At 40.7% G+C, this 24,046-nt stretch overlaps 2 protein-coding genes across 12 annotated transcripts in view; one reads left to right on the top strand and one right to left on the bottom strand.

Moving 5' to 3' along the window:
* The window catches only part of FGGY (FGGY carbohydrate kinase domain containing), a 281,489-nt gene that overhangs the window by 238,195 nt on the left and 19,248 nt on the right, over positions 1-24,046 (top strand). For 10 of the 11 annotated variants that reach the window (XM_048946340.1, XM_048946341.1, XM_048946339.1 and 7 more), the window contains 6 exons: positions 1,458-1,565; positions 4,080-4,141; positions 8,292-8,439; positions 10,042-10,116; positions 13,639-13,759; positions 16,993-17,087. In XM_048946340.1, the coding sequence (XP_048802297.1) occupies positions 1,458-1,565; positions 4,080-4,141; positions 8,292-8,439; positions 10,042-10,116; positions 13,639-13,759; positions 16,993-17,087 (609 nt within the window). Of the gene's footprint in view, positions 1-1,457; positions 1,566-4,079; positions 4,142-8,291; positions 8,440-10,041; positions 10,117-13,638; positions 13,760-16,992; positions 17,088-24,046 lie in introns of those variants that run through there. The other variant, XM_048946344.1, reaches the window with a different exon arrangement.
* LOC125693901 (E3 ubiquitin-protein ligase RNF170-like) overlaps positions 17,094-24,046 on the bottom strand; it is a 45,063-nt gene continuing 38,110 nt past the window's right edge. The window contains exon 5 of the mRNA XM_048946370.1: positions 17,094-18,261. Coding sequence (XP_048802327.1) covers positions 18,145-18,261 — 117 coding nt within the window. The 3' untranslated portion in view covers positions 17,094-18,144. The remainder of the gene's footprint in view (positions 18,262-24,046) is intronic.

Here is a 24,046-nt window from a genome sequence, read left to right as displayed (position 1 = left end):
TTCAATGGGTGCAGGGTTTTTCTAACACAGAACAAGCTCTAAATACAAAAAAGCATTGTCCCATTGACTGAGACCTTTCTTAATTTTTGTTTCTGTGTTGCAAACGTGCAGACTCAACATTGTTAGGGAATTCTTGTTTCCTCCTCTTGGGGCATTTCCTACCTTCTAGAGAACAGCAGCTGCAGATTTACTTCATTAACACAGCTTAGTGGGCAGTGCATTCATGCACCATCTGATGGCGTAGAACTGTACTGCCATCTTATTTTCCCATTGAATTTATGGCTGCATGTACCTTGAACGTCTCAACCTGTTGGTTCTGGAAGAGGTGATGTGAATCATTCTCCAAATGAGAGGACAGGTCATCTACCTATGGCAATGGATGAGCTGCCTTCTCCAGTCCCTACTGCAGGAGTAAGTCATGTTCAAACAGTGCAGAATGCTCAGCTAGCTGCTATGGCAATTTACTGCTGATTTGTAGCATGTACTACATTCTGTGCCTTGCTTGCTAGCTTGTCATACCTCCTTACCTTTCTTTCTGCACTCAAAAGAAAGTAGAGAAAGTTTATCTAGTCTATTGACAGTTTTAGTAAGAGGAAGGAAAGTGCCCTCCACCCTTATAAACTGGTAATTGGCATCTTTTGAAGCAGAGAAAGGAAATGAAAGTGTGTCCCACATCCTGACTGATCTATCCACTGAAGTGCTGTGCAGGGACAGGACATCACTGTAGATATGGATGATCTATTAGTTCATGAAAGAGAGTGCTGCCTTGATGTAAGGATTCACAGAGGGAAGGAAAGTTTTCTGTAATTAAGTTAATTAAGCCTAAATAAAATAGGGAACCTGAAGCTGACCCAGGCACGTGTTTCCTGTTGACTTGGGACAAGCAACTCCCTGCCATCCAGGCCAGGTTTGCAGTTTCCACACAAGGAATCTGACTGGGAACGGTCAGCTGGGTTTCCCTTTGATTCTCAGCTATAAAAACACACAGGATGAGTGCTCTGTAAGCACTGCTGCCTGGCCAGGTTAGCTGTGTTTTCTGCTGATAATCAAGCACAGAATGTTTTATCCAAATGCTCATTTTAACTAGAGTATTTTTCTGAAGGAGCAAAGCACTTTCCTTCTCCATATGAAATACAGTTCTTATTCCTGAAAGTTCATTCTTTGGTGTGGCCAGGCCTGTGGCCAGGCCCAGCTGCTGTGTAAATGGGTGTGAGTGGGAGAAATAGGAGTTAGGCAGTCAGTAGCTGCAGCTGTATCATGTCATCTGAAAATGATGCAAATGGGGAACATATTTCTCCTTCATTCTCCTCAGAGTAAATCTCCACCTACACATTTTTGCTGATGATGGTAACTTCAGTGGAGGAGCACAAATCAGTATTGGATTGTGACAGCTGCCAAACATTAGCTGAGAAGCACCTACTACAACAGGTCACTGAGGCTATTTCTTACTTTTCCAGATCAGTGAAACACCCATTTTTGTTCCTGGTGTTTGGGGACCTTATTTCTCTGCCATGGTACCTGGATTGTGGCTGAATGAAGGAGGTCAAAGTGCTACAGGGAAGCTGGTAAGTGTACAGAAGCACAGAGCTTGAGATGGGAGCTAACTGCAATCATCTGAGATAGCTTCACTGCCAATTCAGCCAGAGCTATGCCTAAAGCATCCTTGTAAGATCAGAGCAGAAAGCAGTAAACAATTAGTTGGTTGTTATGCCCTTACAGCCTGTTCATTTCCATTCTGCTAGGGGATTATATGTGGGGCGGAGCTCTAAGGGCATGCAGTCCTTTCTTGATAATTGCAGTGATGATTTTTATAATTCTACAGGCAAGTAAGCTTTCATACTTTGTAGTAGCAAGAGGGTAAGGTAGGCTTTGAGATGAGGAAATGTACACATGAGGTCAAGAAGACCTCAGTGAGTGCTTCTGTGTTTCTCCATGTGTCTCTCTGCTCAATCAATATGATCTGCCTTTAGAGGCAAGGTGCCAAATTCCTACTGAGGAACCACAGGAAACAGGGCCTGGTCCTGCAAGGACAAGCTCTAAGCTCCAAACATACAGGTGGGTTTGGCTTTCTGCAAATTGCAGCCATAATTGCTGTCTTACTCAGACTTAGCACCACCCATGTTTTTAAAATCCTCGTGATCGATGCACGTGTCCTGGAAGTAGCAGAGTTGGGCATCACCACATTTATGCATTCCATATGAAACAATCACGGTACAAGGAACAGAAATAATCTGGGATCAGGAAGCCCAGATACACCTTGAGTGGTGAGCTGTGACTTGATGTTCCCTCGTGTGTGCAGTCCTTGGCCTCGTGAACCTTTGGTTCCTGTCTGTACAGTGTCACACCTTCAGTGGGACACTCAGCACTCTTCCCCATCTGCACCTCCAGTTCCCATCCCAGGTCTGCACTGAGCCTCGTGCATAAATCACTCTTGCAGCAGGTGGGATGTGTGTGTTACATTTTTCAGGTAAGGCAAAGGTGGAACCAAAGCATCCCATTTTACAGGTAACAGCTACAGCCAGAAGTAAGATTTAATTATCACTCGCAACAACACCACTTCAAAGGGAAAATGGTAAATCTTGTGCATACTTCATAAAAACAGTTTTGAGAGAAGTCTCTGTGTGCTTAACACAAAGTGGGTGGAGACATTTAACCGAGCCCAGGAGAGGATACAGCAAATCAAATGTGTTTTGTTGGCTGCCTCATGGGGGTTTATCTGGAAGATGATTTCAAAGATCCTTTTCAGCCACTGCTGGATTCCATTCCGGTACCAGAGGACAAGGTGTTCCTCAGTCATTTACGAAAATGCTGCAAAACCTATGTGCTTGTTAGGGACACTTAGCAAAGGTCAACTGAGAGTAAATAAAGGTATATTACAAAAGCTATCTTATTAAAACATTCTTAGAATATTTAGTGCCATTTTGTGGAGGTTGCACATACAGGAAGACATGGTTTATGTGTAAAGTGGTGTGGAAGATAGATTGCATTCACTATCATTATGGTTTTAAAGCTGTAGTCATTGTATTCAGGACATTTAAATATCTAACTTCATTCTAACAGTAACACTTCTGTTTAAATCTTTTTCATAACATGTGTATATATGATATTTATCTATAGATGTATTTCTGGATTTATGAGTTGTTCCTATGTTCTAGGTGACTATTAATATTGCAGTTAGGTCAGGGCTTTGTTCTAATGCATGTTTGAGTTTTGTGTTTGATGTAAATCTCAGAAAGAACAGGCGTGTGTTATTTTTATTCCTGTGTTCTGATGTATATGCTTCATTATAAAGGTTTCTCTACACTGATTACGGTCTAGACACAGACTGTGAAAAATACAATACATAATGTGTTTTACAGCCAATATATACTGCCAAATGCAGTCTGTGCTCTTGAGTAGCTCTAGTTTTGCCTCCTTACTTTTTACTGTCACTTCAAGAGGCTGCAAAACACTGATTCTACTTGATACTTCATTATGTGAGTAATGGTAGTCGCTGTGATGTGAAAGGGCTGGATGATTTATAAATACAGCACGAACAGAACCAGTATTCAGCTTTTTTTTTTTTCTTTAAGCAATAATTGCTTGTCAGAGGAAACATTTTGTTTCCTGCAATGAACATATGGAGCACTTATCCAGATGACAACACACCTTGTGTTTTATTGTAATGGTATGATATAGAATGACGTAGGGATTCGAGCCAAGAGGATGCTCCTGGTAGAGTTCCAATGAAAGTATGCGTGCAATTGAGTGGGAAAGCTTAGAGGTTGTACTCTCAAGTATTGCTGGGCAGGAAAAACTTCCATCCTTTCGGTGTTACTCTTCTGACTGAGGCACTGCATGCTCAGCATATTGCCTTGCTTGGTGCGTTGCTTTTTGTTACCATTTTAAAGCAAAATCTTGAATCCTGGAATGTCAGTGGGAGTTTGGCCATTGGCTTCACTTGGGTTGGGACTTTACACCTCATGAGTAACTTAGAAGCTCCCTTGTCTTTTTAAAGTTAGGAAACTGCATTGCTCCTTTCCAGGACTGAATTTTAAAGATACAATCATTCAAAAAAATGTTGCTTTCCTCTTTTTCAGATAGAGCATGTGGTCCAAGGCCATGTTGCCTTCCCGGAATTACAATCCAAAGCTGCAGCCAGGTCACTGTTCTTATTTCTTCATCACATGCCTGCCTTATCAACTGACATATTGTATCCCCAGCACTGAGATATCGCTCTGCTGTGTATATATTCTGGAACATGGGAATCAACAGAGCAACAGTGGATTGGAAGTATTTACAAAGGCTTTTCAGGTGGTTGTTCAGAGAGGAAAGCTTTAATCTCCTCTCAGATATTTTGAGGGTAGCTAGATGGTGATACCAGCTTCACCAGCTTCCTGCTTTTCAGCCTGTTTTACCCAACCCAGCATATTGGTACCGTAGCATCAGCCCTGTTCAGCTAAGCTGTGTGCCTTAGGCTAACGATGTCTTAATTTGTAGGTGATCTATTGAGCTCCAGGGGTGAAATAGAGCTAAATTAGGAATATATTATGCAATATTTTTGGAATAAACATCTAAAGGAAGTTATAACCATTGTATGGAACTCCTATGTGACAGCACAAATAGAACATAAAAAGCCAGGATACATTTTCAGACAAAACTTAAGATGTGGGAGTGTATTGCTGGTAATTCCAGGATTCCTTGAGCATGCAGATATGAGAGATGTCGAATTTTAGTTTGATGTACTTTGGAAGTGGATGAGGACCACTTCCATCAGATCTGAATTTTATGAGACCAACTTAGCTGAACAGTAAAGTACATTGGATGAAAAATTAGTTATCCTAATTATTTTTTCTCCTCCTTGGATTAAAGACAGAAACAGTGAATCTGTCCTTTAATCTCCAGTTTATCACTCTGGTGTAAATGGCAAGGGCCAGTCCTGAGGGATGTACTAGAATTCATTCAGTTACAGTTAGTCCTCCCTGGGGGGATAAAGCTACCTGGTTTCTCTGGATGACCCTTTCATAGCTTTTAATGTTAAATGGCTTAATTATTTGCTGAGACCTTGACCAGAATTCTCAGAAACCTATTGGACTTCCTTCAATATGGAATAGATTCACGCTTCCTAGAATTCTCTTTGTTGTTCTTTAAGAAAGAAAATCAGGAAACAAACGCATCTTTGTGTTTGGAATAAGGACTGATCTTTACTGCTTGGGTTTTTTTCAAGATTTTGGCTTCCAATCCATTTTTTCCCCATGCCCCCATGTGAAGCATAAGCTTAAGACAAAGAATGAGTTTGATCTCTGATGACTTTTTCTGTGTCTTGTTCTGTTCTGATGACTTTTTTCTGTGTCTTGAGTATGCAGCAGCTTGCTTGTCCATACTAGGTGTGGTAGTGTACTGACCAGAACTAATTTCATAGAGCTAAAAGTTTGGATTGTGATCTGGATAGGACACTAAATACAGAATATTGGGAACAGAACTCCACATATACTGTGGATATGGTGTCATAAACATGTGATGTCAAAAATCTGTGCCTTTTACTTGCTGCCTACTTCTGCCTTCCCAAGCCTGTCCTTTCCTCTCCATCTAGCAGCGCTGCTCATAAGTAGGTTCAGCAGTGTCAGTGAGCTGGTCTCAGAAGCTTCACTTTTCAGATTTTTGTTCCTTTGCATCCACCAGCAGTGAGACTTTGCATGCTGCACTTAGCACTATTCCAGCTGATTTGTGGTAGCTTGTTAGGGCATGTGTGGCTTAAATGGGCTTGCCAGAAACCAGCTCCTGCTGACCATTTGTGCAGCCTTCCCAGCCTTATTCCCATGTTCTCTTTTCCATTCTCTTACTGGAAGTGAAGAGGTTGAGTTGCATGAGGGCTGTCCGAACAGCTGCAAATTTAGCCTTTGGTCTGACCCATAGATGTACTCTGAACAACATGCTCCTTTTTTCATACAGTTCATGAGTTGCAGAAATCACTGTAGGAGACATCACATTTGGTGTTCAGCCTCTTTATTGTGTGGGTCTGACATCTAGCCATCATGATATGGTAAAATCCACTCTGTGTAGTCTAGGGTAGGAGATCAAAGAACATCATTTATGATTTTAAGTCTAAATACTTAGCTTCCTGGTATCACAGTTCCAAATCTCCTGGTGGAAGAAGTATGTTTGCCATCAAAGATGCCATGCTCATTGGTGCTTTGCAAAGAGGTATTATTTTAGGACAGAATTGCTTTTCCTTTGCTTCTCAATGCCATTTCTCCATCTAAAGACATGGCTCCTGAGGTGGGGGAGGGAAAGCAATGAAGTAACACACACATCATCTGTCAGCTCTTCTGCGACCATTCAAGCAGAATACAATCATAGTATTTGACAGTTTGCTATACCTGCATATTTTTATAGCCTTATTTCAAGTTTAGAAATGGAAAATTTTTCCATTTTTTTCTCAAAAATTCAGACTGACATCTTCTAGATTCCTAAACAGATTAACTACCAAACTCTTGTTGCTTTCTGAAATTCTCTCCTCACTAAGGACATCATCCTGAGCAAACTCATGTTCAATTCTTATTCTCCACTTTCAGCATTGTTCGTTTTTATTAGCTTGTGCTTAGCTCTGCAAACCAGATCCAGCTGCTACTGATAGCTTCACATGGAACTGGATAGAAAAAGCTCCAGAGAGCTCATGCTGTAACATTACGTCCAGCAGAGGTTTGGTACAAACTGGAACTGGCAGAAGTTTGAAGGATTTTGCCAATCGCTCACACTCACATCTTGTACAGACAAAAAAGAGGAAAAGCTGTGAAAAAAAAAGCATAATGCCAAGGTGATCTGGGTGTTAACGTATCTGGGTGAGCTCCAGCTTCTTTTGTGCAGTCTTCTGTCAGGGGGGTACGAACAGCTGATCCCTGCAAGAGTGGTCAAGCAGCACAGAGATCAGATAGAAGCTGAGATGTCTGCCTGGTAGATTTCTGGATGAGTGAAGTTTTCTTTTCTTCTTCTTCCCACCATCAAAGCGTGATTTAGCCTGGAAATACAATGACTTTGTGTTTAAGGTGTGCTGCTTACCTACAAGTAAGTTTTAGAGATGTAGAATACAGGGCCACTTCTGCAAGGGGGGGGGGGAGGGGGAATGGTGACCTCAAAATTACCATAATTCAGGTCCAGGAAGACACACAAAGCACATTTAAAAGTATGTGAATAATGATGTGAATTAGTTATTTTAATGTCTTCCAAGTGTACTTCATTTTGAATGATATCCTCTGATAGCATACACATGGTAAGGTATAATTGAAAAAACATGCAGCTGAATGGTTGAATGCAAAGTATAAATATACAGCTGCTAGCAGGTCAGAAGTCAAACTAGTAAAGCATATGCCAAATTCCCTTAGGGATCTCATTAGTGTGTGATTGAATATACATGTAGAGGCTAAGTGAATATCACTGTTTGGGTCTATAGTGGATGAGACAATGACTAATCAATTGTAATTAGGGTTACATGCTATTATTGACCCACATGTCTAGAATTAAATGCCCCACTTGGAGATTTCCAAGGGGTTGAAAAATATATATGAATCTGTTTATGACATTATGAGTCTTTGAAAAAGTATTCTGAGCATAATTGCAACATTTTTTAAATGGAATGTCACTGGAGCTATTGGAAGCCAAAGCACTGAAGAATTCACTGTTAGACCAAAGATCACCGTTGGTCCAAGAAAATGTCTGTTGGATATTGTGGAGCTGGGTGTATCTGAACTGAGATGCAAGCGTGTTTAGGCCCATGTTCGGCTCCTCCCTAAAATAGCAGCCACTTGCTTTCTCTCCTCCACCCTCAGTGCTACATTTTAATCATAACACATATTGAAATAATTATGGTTTAAAAAAGGAAAGCTGAAAGTGCTATTGATTAATCAGAGAAATTGTCTAACTGCTGGAAAGGAATTTTCATTTCTCTCTGGAATCCTCCTCGTTCTTCTCTCTCGGCTTTCTTTCCTCCAGCTTTCCCTTTCACCGTGTCAGCACCTTGCTGTTAGAGACAAGCATCATCAGACCCCAAAGTACCCAACAGCTTTGGCTCAATTAGGGACCCATAGGAAGCAGTGTGCAGGCTCAAGATCACAAACTTCCAGCTCTAGTCCTGCAGAACTGAGGCATGCAGATAGGCATCCCCACTGCTGCACACTGCGGTGCTTCTCCCTCTTTGTTTTACTTCTGGGATTTGGGATTCTTTGTTGGGTTTTTCTGCTTTTGATAGTAGTACAAATGTTTTATGTTTGATGAATAACCTCCCCCACTCATTTTCCGACTTGTTTTTCTTCTAGTGCTCAAAGTATATATACATACTTGAACAGTCACCTGGATCTGATTAAGAAATCCTTGCCTGTGGGTTTCCTCACTGTTGATTTACATGTTTGGCCAGATTTCCATGGAAACAGATCTCCCTTAACAGATCTGACACTAAAGGGCATGGTAAGAAACAGCCTGTCTTTGCAAAAAGGTCAATACAGGGTAAAAAAAAAAAAACAAAAAAAAAAACTTGGAAGGAGATTTAATTTTGAACATACTCCTCCTTAGCTATTTAAACTGTCCCATAGGATTTGGGTTTCTTGCTGCATTTTGAAGTGTGCTAAAGTTTCAGTAGAAAACCAGAGATCATTATAGTTCAGATATCATTACAACCACGTTTATTTCCTAAAAATAAGGAGAGTGTACATCTCCCAGGAACCTTCCTAGAACTTACACTTCAGAACTCTGTTAGCAGCGCCCACAGTTGTCATTAGCTCACCTGTCTGCCTAATTTTGCATCTCAGCACAAATTAGAGTATGTCTGTGTGGGAAAGGAATAAAACAAATGCAGATAAATGTTTGGTAAATGAACTGTATTATAATTGTTGGGTGTTAAATCTCAACAGAAACTAAAGGCTCCTCTGCTTATTGTTAAAAATGGCCGTACTGTCGTGCATGGAAACATGCAGTCATGGTGCTTCATAGGTCTTTGTTCAAAGCTGGATGTGGTCTGATGCTTGCTTCTAGTTTTAAAAATGCTACTTTCAGAACTCACAGGGCTTGAAGTACTGTGTTCTGCACAAGGAAATTTTCAGAGCATTGCAGTGTGGAACCAGAAAGCAGCTTTTGGAAGCTCACCAGAGATGCTCTGCTGGGGACCATTTTCAGCCCATCTTTAAAGATTTGGATGATTATTTCTCTTCATGGTTGCTGACTGGATAGCTAGCAGGCCAGATGTAATTGTGCAGGGCTGGAAAGCTATCAGAAAGGTATCATTTGATGATATCAAAATACCTCATGAGTGAGACAAAAATTTACTTCAAAGTGGCATCGTGTTCTTGTAATGAATACCTCAAGCTACTCACCAGCACCAAAATCTGCTGTGCGTGAGGCTGAGGTAGGAAAGGGAGTTGTAAGCACCACCACACATTTAAACCACAAACAGAGGAAGCATCAAAAAATAGGTTACTTATCTGTGGAGTTCCACTAATCCCTATATGATTTTATGAAAGAATTCTACACTGCAGCAGATTCAGATTTTCCCTTGGTATGAGAGCTGTATGCAAACAGTGGTAATAGCAGTCATTTTCTCTGCTGGTGCTCACATCTGGCCTAGGTTGATATTAACCCAGAGTAACTACAGTACGGTATTTATTTATTTCAGAGTAATGAAGGCAAAGGTGTAGTCTTTAATTATTAATTGTCTTTCAGTGTTATGGCACTTGGAAGTGAGAAGTGCTTTCAAAAACTTGTTTTTATGTGATAACATTTTCATATTATTACATAAAATACATTCACAGGCAATGTCTGAGTCATAGCATAAAACTGTCAGAGTTAATCTATCTCTAATCTCATAGTATATGCTGCTTGTTCTTTATTTCTTTGCAAGCATAATAACAATTTATGTGGTTCTTCCCTAGATCAAGAATAACATGTTTGACATAACGTTATGTGTACAGCTCACAAAAATAAGGCTTAGAATTATCACTTAAACTTGTTACAACAAGAAACCATGGAGTTTTACTTTGGCTGGATTTGTATGCTTTCTCTTTGATCTTTGCACAGGTTGTCGGACTGACGCTGTCTCGGGGTCTGGATGAACTTGCCCTTATCTACTTGGCCACGATTCAAGCAATTGCTGTAAGCCATTTTAAGTGCATAAAAGAACAAATGAATTGTCTTGTGTTCTGTGGCAGACTGATCATTCCCCTCCACTAAACAGATTGCTAGTAATAGATGAATTCACTTAATGGACTTCTTAAAGGAGCAAGATACTGTTTACCACATTGCTGACTACTCCCCGCTGTAGGAAATGGTGTGAAGAATATGTTCCCTAGAAAGATTTCCCCTTATGACAATTCAGAGCCTTTGTTTCTGGTGCATATGTGAGAAAGAGGCCGATGCTATGAGGGGCAGTGTTGGCATCGTGGGCTGTCTAGAGCGAAGCCGAGATAGTGGAGGAAAAAAAGCACTGACTTCCTTTTAGGAAGGAACTTGCTCTCCCCAAATTTACCTCAGCTTCAGACTGTTCCTAAATGCACAGATTTCCCCTCGCTGTGTGATGGGAGAGTCAGAACCACATTGCTGAAGTCTGAGTGGGTCTGTATCTCTACATACTGAATGAACCACAGCTCGTTCCTCTCATGGTCTCCCCGTTGGAAGGCAAGCAGTTGTCTTATATATGACAATTGCAATCTGAGGCTGTGTTTCTGTAAAGCAGAGAGACCACCTTTATGAAAATGGCACAGAAGTTTGCTAGCATGCATGGATGGGATATGTGATAGGAATACTTCTGTTTCTGCCCTCGTTTTCTCAGATGAGAGACTTTCCAGAAACCAGGATTTCCAGTTCATGAGAAGTTCTATTTTGACACAAGAACCTGGGTCAAAGGAGTTGTTTTGAGGCACTGGCACAGGGTATCTGCGATGGGGCATGCTATCCCCAGGCGTTCAGTGACTGCAGCTGACATTCCTTTGACATCCTCTTTGTAATTATAAAAAAAAACAGAACTTGTTGAACTTGCAAAACATTAACATGTTGATGAATTGGGGAGTTTTCCTGACAAACCTCTATTTGGCTGGAAAACTTCCAAACTCCTCTACTGGTTAAACAGCAACTTCGCTAGGTTGGGTCAGCCATCTGGGATACAGGGTGGGCGGCTGCTGTAAATTCACTGTGAGCTGTACATGTCGTGTGTTAACCCTCCATCTTCAGCAAATAACTTGGGTCTGGAATGGATGGTTGTCAGTTCTGATCTTTTTTAGGATGTATGTAGCTGGGTTCTACCTGATGTTTCAGTCTAATCCCACAGTTTGAATGAGAATGTGTAGGAGAGTTTAATCAATGCCAGCTACTGATACAACCCTGAAAGAAACTGAAAACTTCCCAGTATCGAACAGGTGCTCAGGTATTGTGCTGTGCTAATGAGGTGGAAACCTTCTCAGCTGGAAATCCTGGGAAAGTCACCTATTATCTCATTGTACAATGCAACTCACGTTTTATTGGAAAACACACATACTGAGTTCAGCTCTGCATTCAGCATTTGTGATCGTTAATTGCCTCGATCGTGTGATTTAATATCAAAAGGTCATGCAATACTTTTCATTGTAAGTTAACAGAAATTAATTTTTTGGTAAACACTATTCAGGTAGTAGCTGGAAAGCAGACAGCAGCGGCCTTGGGTTTGGTGTGATGTATTTACCAACTGCTGGTGCTGTACCTGGAAATTTTACATTTCCTCCCATGCTCTGCCACTCCCAGGTTAGCTTTGCTTTGCAGAAGCACAGCCCCAGTCCCGTACCATTAACCACTGCAGCAAGACATCCTTAAAGCTAAGTAAAAGTCCTGTACAAAGTGTAGGCCTGCCTGCAGAATGTTAATCTCTGGTTTTCTTTTCAGCAGGAGACGCTTTTTTTCTTTTCATATAAAATTTGCATTTCAAGCCCCTCCATTTGCATTTTCTCCAATCCAGGATTAAATTAGTTCCCCCCCCGACCCACAGTGAAATAAGTCAGGCTTTAATTTAAATTGCTCTGTGAATACAATTTTCCAGGCAGGTAAACACAAAATAATTTTCACAGCGTGTCCTTTCTCAGGATCTTTGGCATGTGTACGTTGGGAGACAAGTTGTTCGTACATTGGAATTTCAGAAGTAGTGAAAGAGAAAATCCTTCTGACCATTCACTGCAGAACGCGATGCGCCAGTTGGGCCTGTGAGAACAGAGATCCAGCCGTGGCCATCGAGCCCGGTCAGAGGAGACAGACTTTCTCAAGTAGTTTTTTGGGTTTTTTTTCCATAAATAATTTGGAAATGAGCTCTCTGTGTCAATAGGGAAGTGATGGATTTAGTCAGCTGCGTTGCGGCTGCTGAAGTTCCTCGTAACCGCTTGCCTTAATACTCAAAAATACATTTGAAGACCTGTCCAGGATTGTGCCAGTCACAGCACGTGGCTCAATCTGCAGAAAATCTGCTAGTTTCTGTTTTAGTGGAGTTTATTTGCAGAGGGCTTTATTGCAGGCAGCAGACCTCTTAGTGAACCCGCAGCAAAGCATAAAGAAAACATAAATAACGGTTTGTCAGAACGGGACCAGATTGTGTTTGGTGGGGAGTTTGCCTAAGAACGGTCAGCTTGGGTTGAAGTTTTGACTTGGATTTGGTATTTTGTCAAGTTTGTACTTCAGAATTAACTTCCAGGGTATTATAATGAGCTGGGAATTCAGGGGGACAGACGGTCAGTGAAACTGGAAGAGAAAACAGAGAGCGCTGGCTTCAATGGCAAGCAGGGGCAGCACAAAGAGGGAAGATTTTTTATTGGCAACCTGTTTGCTTTTGTCATTTACAGAACACTGACCTGTTCTAATATGAGCTCCTGAGAATAAAGACTTTGAAATGAAAAGTTTAAAAATATACCCACATTTTAGACATGTTTCAATTAATCCAGGCATGAAATGGAACATTTTATTTTGTGCAGGGCAAAGGCCAAGAGAAATAGTTAAGCCAATAGAAAATTCCTCAGGTTTTCCTTTTTGCTGAAAAGACAGAAAGTACAGGTTTATCATTTGCTCCTTTTTTGTTTTATTTTTTTGTTCTGTTCTGCCAGAAATCTCAATACTGAGAGTGATACTGAGATGTATCTGTAGAAAGAAAACAAGAAAACAGGAGTTTTTGGTGGGAGTGTCTTTGACATATAAGGGTTATGGAAACCTTTTCTGTGTCGTGCTGCTCATGGTCACAAACAGCTGCTTATCACTGCCATCAGTTTAGCTGGTGCCCATTTCTGTCTTCTAGTAATTGCAGTCTTCACCCTTGTAAGTACTTCCCTGCAAGCCCCTTTTTTCCCAGCACTATAGAGTGGAAGTTACCTTTTCCTGTTTTCAGCCAGCCCAAGGATGCTCACTGCAGTGTACTGTGCCTTTGTACTTCTGAATTCTCTGTGCAATCTGCATGATTTTTCTTGTCCTTAATCACAATACCATTTACTCTTTCAAGCTAAGCCAAGTCTGTACCCTTCTGGTTTACTCCCAGCCCTCGGGTTACTGCTAGGGGCAGGTAGTGTCTCTACATTTCTGTCACACTTTGTAGCACGTTGTTCTTCTGTTCCTGTGGCTGCTCTCTTGTGCTCATCTGTTGAGTTTTTGTTTTTTCTTTTTCCCTTTTTCAAGTTAGGAACAAGACATATTTTGGAAGCTATGGAGGCTGCAGGCCATCATATCAACACCCTGTTCCTGTGTGGTGGGCTGAGCAAGAACCCTCTCTTTGTGCAGATGCATGCTGACATTACTGGTAAGCGAGAGGAAGTTTGGGTAAAGGAGTGTCAACTGCTTTATTATTGTAGGTGGCCAAGTGCCTCGTGTCTGGAAAAATAAATACTTCCTTTACATAGAACTGAATTTTGTTGGTTGGACAAAAATATTGGAATGAAATGTAACTTCCTGCAAGACTGGATTTCCTGAAATTTAAAGGCATTAGAGAATAATACCAAGATGTGGTGCAAATAAAGCTCCATAATTCGTATTGTTAGAAAATGGACTTTTGGAGGATCTTCCAACTTATTTCTAGTTTGTGGATCTTAGCCTAAGATCCACAACTTCCTAAGAAAGTGCAGTAGAATTAATATAAAAGCTGTGTGGAATTTTCAGAACCAGTAGGTGTAAGTTATGTCTGTGATGTTCTTCACTACCAGATTTATAAAAAGTATTCTAGGCATGATATAAAAATTCTTCCACTTCATCAGATTACAAGAAGTTAATTTGATGAGGATAATGCGTGATATGTTTGATGAGTTTGTTTCTACGTCAGATGTGCTTTATTTCTAGTGAAATCTCTGTCAGGTTCATCCTATTTCAATTTCTGCTCATGCTGGACACACAATGCATTGTAGAGTTCAAATCCGTTCTAAATTACCTTTCATATGGTTTAGAGGGCAATTTCTGCATTCCTGCTCCTGCATGATGTTCCATTTAGTTTTGTACAACTACTGATAGATGGAAGGTGCTGGGTTTGTGGCTTCAGTGCTTCTGATCTCTGTTAACCTGTGTGCACTGCTGTCTTAGCACACTTTTGAGTCAGTTGAATATACTTTCAATAACAGGGAAAAAAATAACAAAATTTAGTTTCAAAGACTTCAGAATAACTTTGAGCAGTATGTGTTTAGAGTGTATATCATGTGAAGACTGTTTGAGCTGTCATGAGCACAGTGATGCTCAGATTTGGGATACTTGGTTGGGAGATCTGACTTGCCCTAACATCAAACCACATTTCATAACCTTGATGCAGAAGGGAAGACGAAAATATTCTTTTTTGTAGTGAGTTGAGAACAGAAATGGAGAAGTAAATGATAATGCCTGTTGGCCTTACAATTCACTGAACGTGTTGTGGTCGAGGTGGCACTTTGTTTGTGAAGAATGTTGAGAGGTGCATATCTTTCCATTCGTGACTCAAATGTTTTAGGTGAATTTCAGCATGCAAAGTTTGGGAGGCTGATTCCTGCGGTGTAAAACAAAGGATCTGTGAAAACGTATTCCGATTAAAATGTAATCAGGAGTTCTTTGACTGTAACTAATGGCCAAGTACAATTCAGTACAAAAAGGCCCTTTTGCAGTCTGGAGTTCTCCCCCATTTGTAAAATCTGTGACTGACAAGAGATGTCAGAGTTCATCTAAGTGAAATGCTCCCGGTTGTGTTGAACTCATTTGAGCCTATCAGATAAAATAACTAACATTCCAGGATCAATCCCCCATTCTTTCACGAGAGGAAAAAAATCTGAATATATTATTGTTAGCTGCAAATGCCCGTGACTCAGCCATGCAGACATCCAGTAGATAACTTTACAGGCCACTTAAAAAGTATCTTGATCTTTTTGTTTGCTTGGTAAGAATTCTGCATTCATTCTGATGGTGCAGGAAATGTGCAGTAAATTTTAGAGCGTGCTGAAAGTTGCTTTCTGCTTCAGCGCCCGGCGAGCAGCCGCGTGGCTGTGAGCGTAGTGTTAGGCTGTCTGTGTCTGATCCCAGCCAGCCCAAGTCCCGAGCTGTGCTCCATCTTAGCAGGAGGAGTGCTCACGAGTCAGATTTTGCACTCTTGTTTTCACGGTGGATGTGTTTATTGTAATTCAGACAAACCCACGGGGTGCTGTGGTCGCATTGGCTCACGCCTAGTAGCCATTCCAGCAGTCCAGCAACAAGCCTGTGCTGTACCTGTTTTCTTTCTGCACCACACTGTCTGTGCTAACTATAAGAAAAAATGGCATGAAGAGTGCTGTGGCACTGGAAAATGATCGCAGGCAGCTTTAAACTGAGAGAACACAGCAAAACCAGCATGTTGGCAGATGCTGGGGTGCAAGGTGAGCTTGCTTTGCATTGATAGTTGGTTTTTATATTAATACTTTTCTGTCCCATTTTAAAAGCATGTATTTGGCTTTTCCTCTGTAGGAGTTGTTCAGAGCTTTCTTTACATCTCCCCTTTCAGCTCCTTCTGATCTCGCAGTTGGCTTGCAGGAGCATCATATAACTGAGGCTATTTGGAAAAGGAAGTCCTCCTCCCACCTCCATGTTTGCATCATCATGCATCCAATGAAATTATCTCAGTAATGGAAATTTACACGCGTGCCAAATACTGTAGGAATATACAATTCTTTGCTTTAGTGGGATGAGCATCCAGAGTGCAGCTAGAGGAGTTGTTACACAGTTTAGGCATCTCTAAGAATTCAGAAAGCAGGCAGTTTTTAGTGGTTCATTGCTCTTTTTCCTTCTGATTTTACACTGATAGTGCAGGTCTCTGAAAAATTTGTGTGAACTGAGGAAAAGTATGATGGCACCCATGGGTGATGAAACTGGCTTTTTTCACTTCTTTTGCAAAATATGCAAAGTTTTTCATTGTATTTTATTCTGTTTTTCTAAGGTTTTAATTTTCTTTTTCAACTATATTGTATTGGAAGATAAGATTTCTCTTTATTATTTCATTCACAGCTTGTGAAAGGTCACTATTTATATTTTTCTGCCTTCCAGCAAAAACAGGCTGGCTTTGTTGGCATATATTTAAAAACAAACACAAACAGCCTTCTTGTTTTTTTGCTGTTCATTACAAAAGAAACAGAAAGGTTACCACTCTATTCCCCTCAAGGTCAACTTGCAGTTTTCAGGTTGGTTTGAAGGGTGTGGGTAGCAGGTTACAGCCAAGTGCTTTGAGCTGAATAACCACTGTTCTTCATTTGCTTTAAGATCTGCATTAATATTATGTTGAAATTGTTTTATTTACATTCTGCTGGGTTTTTTTGTTTGTTTTTTTGTTTGTTTTTTTTTTTTTTGGGGGGGGGGGGGGGGGTCCTGGAACCACGCATCACAGGTTAACATTTATCTGCAGTGGGTTGTACTGTATAAATGGAGTCGTGAACATGGATTTTCAAGTCCTTTTTCATTCCTCCTTTCTTTTCCTTTTTTACCTTTAGTTATTTATTGTGCAGCTACTGCTGCATTGCTTTATTCTTCCTAACAGATGTGTGACTTTTTCCTGTATAGGCAAGCCTGTTGTCCTGTCCAAAGAAGTGGAGTCTGTTCTTGTGGGTGCCGCTATTCTTGGAGCTTGTGCTTCTGGGGATTTTGCATCCATACAGGTATGCAGTACCTGATTTTTTATTTTCAATTATGTCTTTTTGAATTATATTTTATGTTTGGAAATTTGGCCTTATGCACAGGCTTTGATTCAAGTGGAAAAGTTTGCAGAGCCAAGAGGGAGCCAGCATCGCTTTCTGTCCACCCTCATTCTTTAACACTGTTACTTATGAGCACAGAAGATTCACTAATGTTTGGCTGTGGTGACATGCAGTATAAGCTGTTCTCTGTAAGTTAGGCCATATAATCTTAATCTAAAGGCAGAAGAGGGCATTTGTCAAGGCCCTCTCCTGCAAGAAGGTCACACTTTCATCTCAGCTCCGAGTCCCACTTCACATTGAGGAGCATTAAATGTCAGAAATACCATAGCACTTACAGAGTTAAAAAGAACAAAAAACACACCTACACCTTTTGTTTTGCTCCCAGTGAATTCAGAGTTAATCACGAGAGTGGAACTTCATGTTTATTTGTGTTATTTCAGTCCCTTAATGGTTGTAGAAGTGGCAGTAATGCTTTTATGTTCAGTGGATCAGCCAAAGCATGACTTAACTGTGTTTATATAAGTGACAGTAAGACACAGAAACCTGTAGAACCATCTGTGTTCTCAGAATCAGCTGTTTTCCCACCTGTCCTTGTGCTACCATAAGGCACTTCCTCTCCTAGCAGAAAGCACAGCTTCCTTTCATAAGAATTCTTCCATTAAAGTTAATCCCCTTGGAACAAATACATTGTACAATATGCATTTCTACTTAAAAATTCCAGTGCTTCTAAGGAAATCTTAATTGTTTTGATGAACGTAATTTCAGTAGCAGCTTTTGGTGATAGGAACTCATATTTAATTCCTGCCTTTCTGTTATCTGTTTCATTTACAGCAGCATTTCGTTTCTAGTTTAAGATACCTTACACTACTATGCAATCAGTGACCATCTCAAAACTCTTTAAATTAAGTAAGTCTGTCTTCATAAAAATACGGTCCCTTCCCATCTTTTCTTGAATCAAAGAAAGTAATACCAGAATATGAAGAAAAAAAAGAAACAAATCCCATTTCATTCCAGTGCCTCAGGCTGCTTTCTCCATTCGTGTCGGGTCTGATTGCAAGGCTCTTGCTGGCCTGCAGGGCGATGCCTTTTTTTCACTGAGTTGCAGGTCAGCCCCAGGCACTTCCTTGGGATCCCCCTGGAACAGAAAAGGGGGAAAAAGTTTGGAAACAACTGTTGTTGTTCATCTCACTGGACTTTTATGACATGTTTCTTTCCACCCCACTGCCAGTGGTGTTTGCTGGGAGCCAGGTGAGGCCCCATCCGAGACACCAAACCTGCGGTGGGAAGAAGCCACTCTGTGTTTTGACTTCGTGTCTGTTCAGAAGATTGTAGTTAAAGAGGTGACACCAATGGCAATATCAGCTGTATTGTGCAGCAAATGTTTTCAATTATGTTGAAATATTTTCCAAAGAATTCAGGTACTTGAGATCAGGAACAGTATAAAATATAGAAATGTTTTTTTAGGTGTAAAGGGGCATCTAACGTTGCAGTTCAATAACCTCTTGTTTTTCTAACACTTTCTGCAAAGCAAAACCTTTTGTAGAGGTGCTGCTGCAAACATTCAGTGTCATTGTAGTTTCTGCAAATAGAAGAAGTTATTATCTGCCTTCTGATAGATGTTTCCTACTTAGTTATTGAGTTTTCCAAAACTGTTTGTTTGCTCAGTCTAACAGTAAAGGAGAAAAAAATACAAATAAAACCACCAAACAACCAACCCTGTGTGTTTTTTTTAGCAGTAGCCTCTTTCTTTATGACTATGTTTGTTTGAAGGGGAATTTTTGCTGTATTTGTCCCAGTGATTTTGGTCACATTTCTCAGAATGATTTTCGGACATGTCAAAATCAAAATGCTTAAAGGCCGTCTGGTTTTCCTGGCTTTGCTGTTCTCTCTTCTCTAAAATCCAGGCATCTTTAGGAAAGCTTGGAAATAGGACCCAAAACCAAGGTCTCTCAAAATACTTCTGGTAATCTTAGTCTGGATTTCATAAGGTCTGCTGACTACATAGCAGGCAGTAAAGCACACCGGTGCCAACCATTAGTAGCAGTGCTGCTCAGAGTGATGCTTCAGGGAGCTGGTGAGCCTGTGGAGCAGGGCTGAGCTCAGGATGTGTCTGCACACCAAAGCTGCAGCTTTGGGATTGCAGCGTGCATCAGGTGTTAGTGCTGCCCTGCTCATTCATTCTGGTGCTGTGGGCTTTTGGGGGGCACAGGGCACCAAGACAGAGCCAGTGCTCTGACCATCTGCTGTTTGCTCAGGAAATTTGGTACCCAGGAAGGTGTGTGGTAAGGAGAAACAGTATAGAGTAAGAAACATATGGTAACCGTGTACTGTAATTAGTGTTAGACTTTAGATTAATGGTTGGGAAATGGATTGGCATTGCCCGTTGTTTCCTTAGGGGTAAAGTAGGTGGTTGTGGTGGTTGCTGTTACTCCCATAATCCTGTACTGTCTTGATCCTTAGTCCTGTTACATTCCATCACTGGGATTTGGAAATGGGGAAGTTGCTGCAGAGAAACTGGGGGATTATTGCTCCAGGAACAGGGAGTGATTTACCTACAGTTGTTGCATAGTGAACCCAATCAGCACGTTTGTGAAGCAATTGGATTCTCACACTTCCTCTTCTTGGGCAACTGATTATAATGGCTGGAACACAAATATGCTTTTCCCTTAATGAGTTTCTTCTCAGAAGGAAGCAAGTCTCAGTGCACCTCCCAACTCCTTCCCTTTTCTGTAATACAGCAGTGGCCATTTACAGGACGTGGTACTTCCTTATAATCCTTATTTCTTTTATCTTCTTGTGTGATTTGGACAGAAAAGATTTTCATGCTTTTTGTTCACTGCATCTGTATTTGTCACAGAGTTCTCAGTATGCTGAGCCTTCGCAGGAGGAAAAAAAAAACACAACAGATTGGAAATGAAAGTTACTGTAAAATTTGTAGCCGTTGAGGTTAATTTGCTGGATGTGTGTGGTTTTAGGAGCTCGAGCCCCTTGGAGCTGCAATTTCATCTTTAGGTAATTCTATCAAGGAAAGATTTATAACCTCCATCTCTCATGCCTGGCCACCATATGTCGTTCCTTCAAAGAATGTTGACTTCTCTGTTTTCCTCTTCATTTATTCTCACTGCATTTTTCTCCTCTGTGGTAAAAGAGAATTAAAACAATTGGTTTATCCAAAAAGGAAAAAAAACCACACGCGGTGTGGTGAGAGTTACTTCCCATTTCATCTTTTGGTTATTTAGTCTCCAGAGTCTCCGGGAAAAGGAGAAAATCTGAATTTCTTCGTGCAATTTGGTTTATCTTTTCATTTGCCCCTGCTACAGCTTTTTCCTTTTGGAGGTTTTATAATACCTTGATTATTGTTCCTGTGAACTGGAGCACAGCCTGCCCGGGTCAGCGCTGACACAGAAGATAGTGCTGTGTAAAAATCATATGACATAAGGATTTATGAAACATATACTATAGTTTGGGGGATTTCTGAAACACGTGCCTCATTCAGTGAAATAACCTTACTGCTTCTGGCTTAGATGGGTCCATTTATTGGTTCTCGCCATTCCTTCCATGTGCAGCAGCAGGATCCTGGTTTTTTTTCCATGTGATTGTTTCTGTAGTAAAAATATAGTTTCCGGTATAGCAAGCCAGCAATTCCTTCTCAGTAAAAATGTTCAATAAATAAATGTCAAAGTTTCCACTATATCCTCATTAATCTGCTTCACTTGTATGTAATTGAAAATGGGAAGAAGGTGCTGTTTGATTTGGCAATCATCCAGCTCTTTTCTTTTCTTTTTTTGGATACCCGACTCTTTGGGACAAAGCTGTACACCAGGGAACAGGGTTATTGCCTTATAAAACTCTGCACTCCACTGACTATTCCTTAATTGCATATTAAAGCAATTAATAAAATTGCTAGTATGAAACTAAACTGCCAAATTTATTTTGGAGCTGGTATCTAATGTGGGTCACTCTTACTGGTTAATATGGAAGAGGAAGAACTTCATCTGGTTGTATAAAATACGTTTCACTGGTAACTTTCTGCATTCATTTTTGGTGTAAAACGTTGAGCTAGAAGTTGGTTCTTTCTAGTACAATATAGTTAGTCCACAGCTCTGGTAATGGACCAACTGGCAATAGTGAATTGACAGCATTTCTTAAGAAGACACATAAGTAGTAATTGGACCTGCTCAACTTTTTGCTGACAGAAGGAGCAAGATGGGGCTGTTTTCACTTCTGGATCAGGCTGTCTCTGCAATTTCGTGTAGCTCCGCTTATGTCAGTGGACATGCTTCAGTTGATGATCTGATCCTCTGTTCCTCTTTCAAAGTATTACCTGTCAGGTCATGGATTGAAATTAATACAGGTGTTCTAGTTGATTTCCATATTTTCAAAAGGAAGAACCAAGTGAAAGATCAGGGAGAGGACAGCTTTTTTTCCTTAGAAATGGTAATAACTTGGGAAATCAAAAGAGGAAATAAAATGACTTCTCCCTGTTGAATTAGGTAATATTGCCTTCCTTCATCTCATTAAAAATGTAAAGTGCTCTTGTTTTTGAGCAGGGTAAATTAGTAATTAAGTGCTATAATCAACTTGTGTAAACATAATAATGAAGGAGAGCAGCAAATTAATCATTTCGTTGGCTTGCCTTACCCAATTAATGCACCTTTTGCTAAGGGCCTTCATGTTACATTGGGATGTTTTTCTCCTATTTTCTTAATCGGGGTGTTTTGGAAAGTCAGAAGAAGGAGGTGGTTGTAATTAGATGCCATGCTGTGTGCAGATTGCGTGTTCAGGTGCTGTGAGCTTGCCTTCCTTTTCTTTAGAAGCTCCAAGTTTGTTCGTCTGCGCTTTGAGTCCATGCTTCAGTGGAGGCCATTCTTGGGCAAGGCTGGGCGTTGGCTTTTGCTTTTCTTTGTAGTATATTGGCTGGGCATGGCACAGCCACGTCTTTATGTCAGTGATTCTTTTAAATCCCATCCTGGATATGTTCGTCATCAGTCTCTATGGAAAGGGCATGTGCTCCATGAAAAAAATGCCTTGAAATTTTTGTGCATAGCTGGTACAGCTATTGTTAGACACAGTATTCTGGTGGTGAAAAGAGCTGAATCTTCACAGTCCATTCATTTTGTGTGTTCTCACTTCTGACTGTCAGCAAAGCTATCAAGTAATGTCATGGACAGTTTGTGATGCAGACAGTACAGCTTGCTGAGAACCAAGCTGTTGTCCACATAAACAGCTAAGATGTTCAGTGACTGTGGTCACTGTGTTCAATATTTGCAGCCAGGCTTGGATTCAAAGCAGTGATTCAGCAGTAGAACTCCATTCCTTTACCTCTCTCCATGGTGTTTTGACACTGAAATACATCTTTGCCTAATTGAAATGGTTTGGGTGGGTGTTTTTTTTTTTGCTTGCATCGAAAAGGTTGGATTCAATACAGCATGCATGAAACCACCAAGATGCTGGCAATGCCTCTGGCTTTTGTATAGAGTCAGCTGCCTTCTTACCAGAAATCTTTAGAGAAATATAGATGAGAGGGAAAAATTAAAAGGCAGTGATTTGATGGCCACTGTCCAGTTCCTTGTGGTGTAGTGTTTATGGTACAAAGAGTGCCTTTTTAGTTAGCATATTTTGGCCTTTGTGTCAGAAGTCTTAGCAGTAAGGGTAAGAAGTGGATGAATCAGAACTACTCTTCTGCCCTAAGGATGATCCTTCTGCATTAAAGCTGAGAAATATAAATGCTTGTCTGTCTCTGCCAAGCACACAATGAGCTTTCAATTGGTTTGAGAGCATTCAGTATGATTTTTTTTTTCACTTTTCAAAAGCCGCAATAAATATATGAAAACATTTCTACTTTCTTTCAGCCGACTTCAGTGGACAGTATTTATGTGTGGTTGGAAGTCCACTCTTGGCGGGTGTTAAATCACACATACAAGCACCACTGCTCAGAGACAAACAGCTGAGATGGAGCTGAGAGCATGATGCTTTCACAAAGCGCTCAGCAAAGTACCCTCTGTCTTGTTGCTGTTTACGGACATGTGATACTAGTTGACATCTGTTGCCCTTCTCATTTGAGGACTGTTTGCTTTACTAACTTTAACATTTCCACATTGCTGTGCTGTTGAAGTGCAGACACACAAATCTCCTTGGAGTCCCCGAGGTCCTTTTAGGAGAAGCGGGGCTGCCCTCATTTGATATCATCCTGCTGGCTGCTTTTTGTACTGGAGTTCAGAGAAATAATTCCGTGGCTGTTAAATGTTCTTGGTGGAGTGCTGTGGGTAGTGCTATATGTTGTCATACATTTGATGAATTATCAGATCAGTACGTGCTGTACAGCAGTGTTTGGTTCATTGTCACCTTAGATGATTTGTAGCCGTTTTATATCACTTGAAATTATTACAGGTAAAAACTTGTCTAGGAAAATGTCAAAGTTTGTTGTAGCAGGTCATGTAGCGACTCAAATGACAGATGAGTGTAGTCCGTAATCATAATGCAATATTCTCAGTTAATGTAAATCAGCATTACTCCAGGATTTCAGAGCAGTGACACCAGTTTACTCCGGTGCCCTGATCCAGTCAAGCATTCAGGTACATCATTTAACTTTCAAGTAGGCCACAAGTTCAGTTGAAGACAAGCAGGGCTGCCCATCTGCTGGAGTACTTTGCTGGATCAGAGCCCAAACAGGAATCTGACACACAGTTTGCCTGTAGATGACACATCCTGAAATGATAAAGGCTATTATGGCTCTTGCAATTGGTTATTACCCATTCAGATATGAGTTGTGGATACTGGAGGTAATAGGATACGAAGGCAATGTCTTCTGTTCAGTGCTGTCCTTTTGTGCGGACTTAGCATGTGCCAATGTAAATGTCACCCAGGACACAAATGTTCAGATTTGGAATTTCTTGCTAACTTTTAATGACAGGGAAAGG

This window comes from Lagopus muta, chromosome 5 (assembly GCF_023343835.1).
Source record: "Lagopus muta isolate bLagMut1 chromosome 5, bLagMut1 primary, whole genome shotgun sequence".
Classification (NCBI taxonomy): domain Eukaryota; kingdom Metazoa; phylum Chordata; class Aves; order Galliformes; family Phasianidae; genus Lagopus; species Lagopus muta.
Note: the sequence above shows the minus strand (reverse complement) of the source record. Positions and strands in the feature narration are given on the sequence as shown.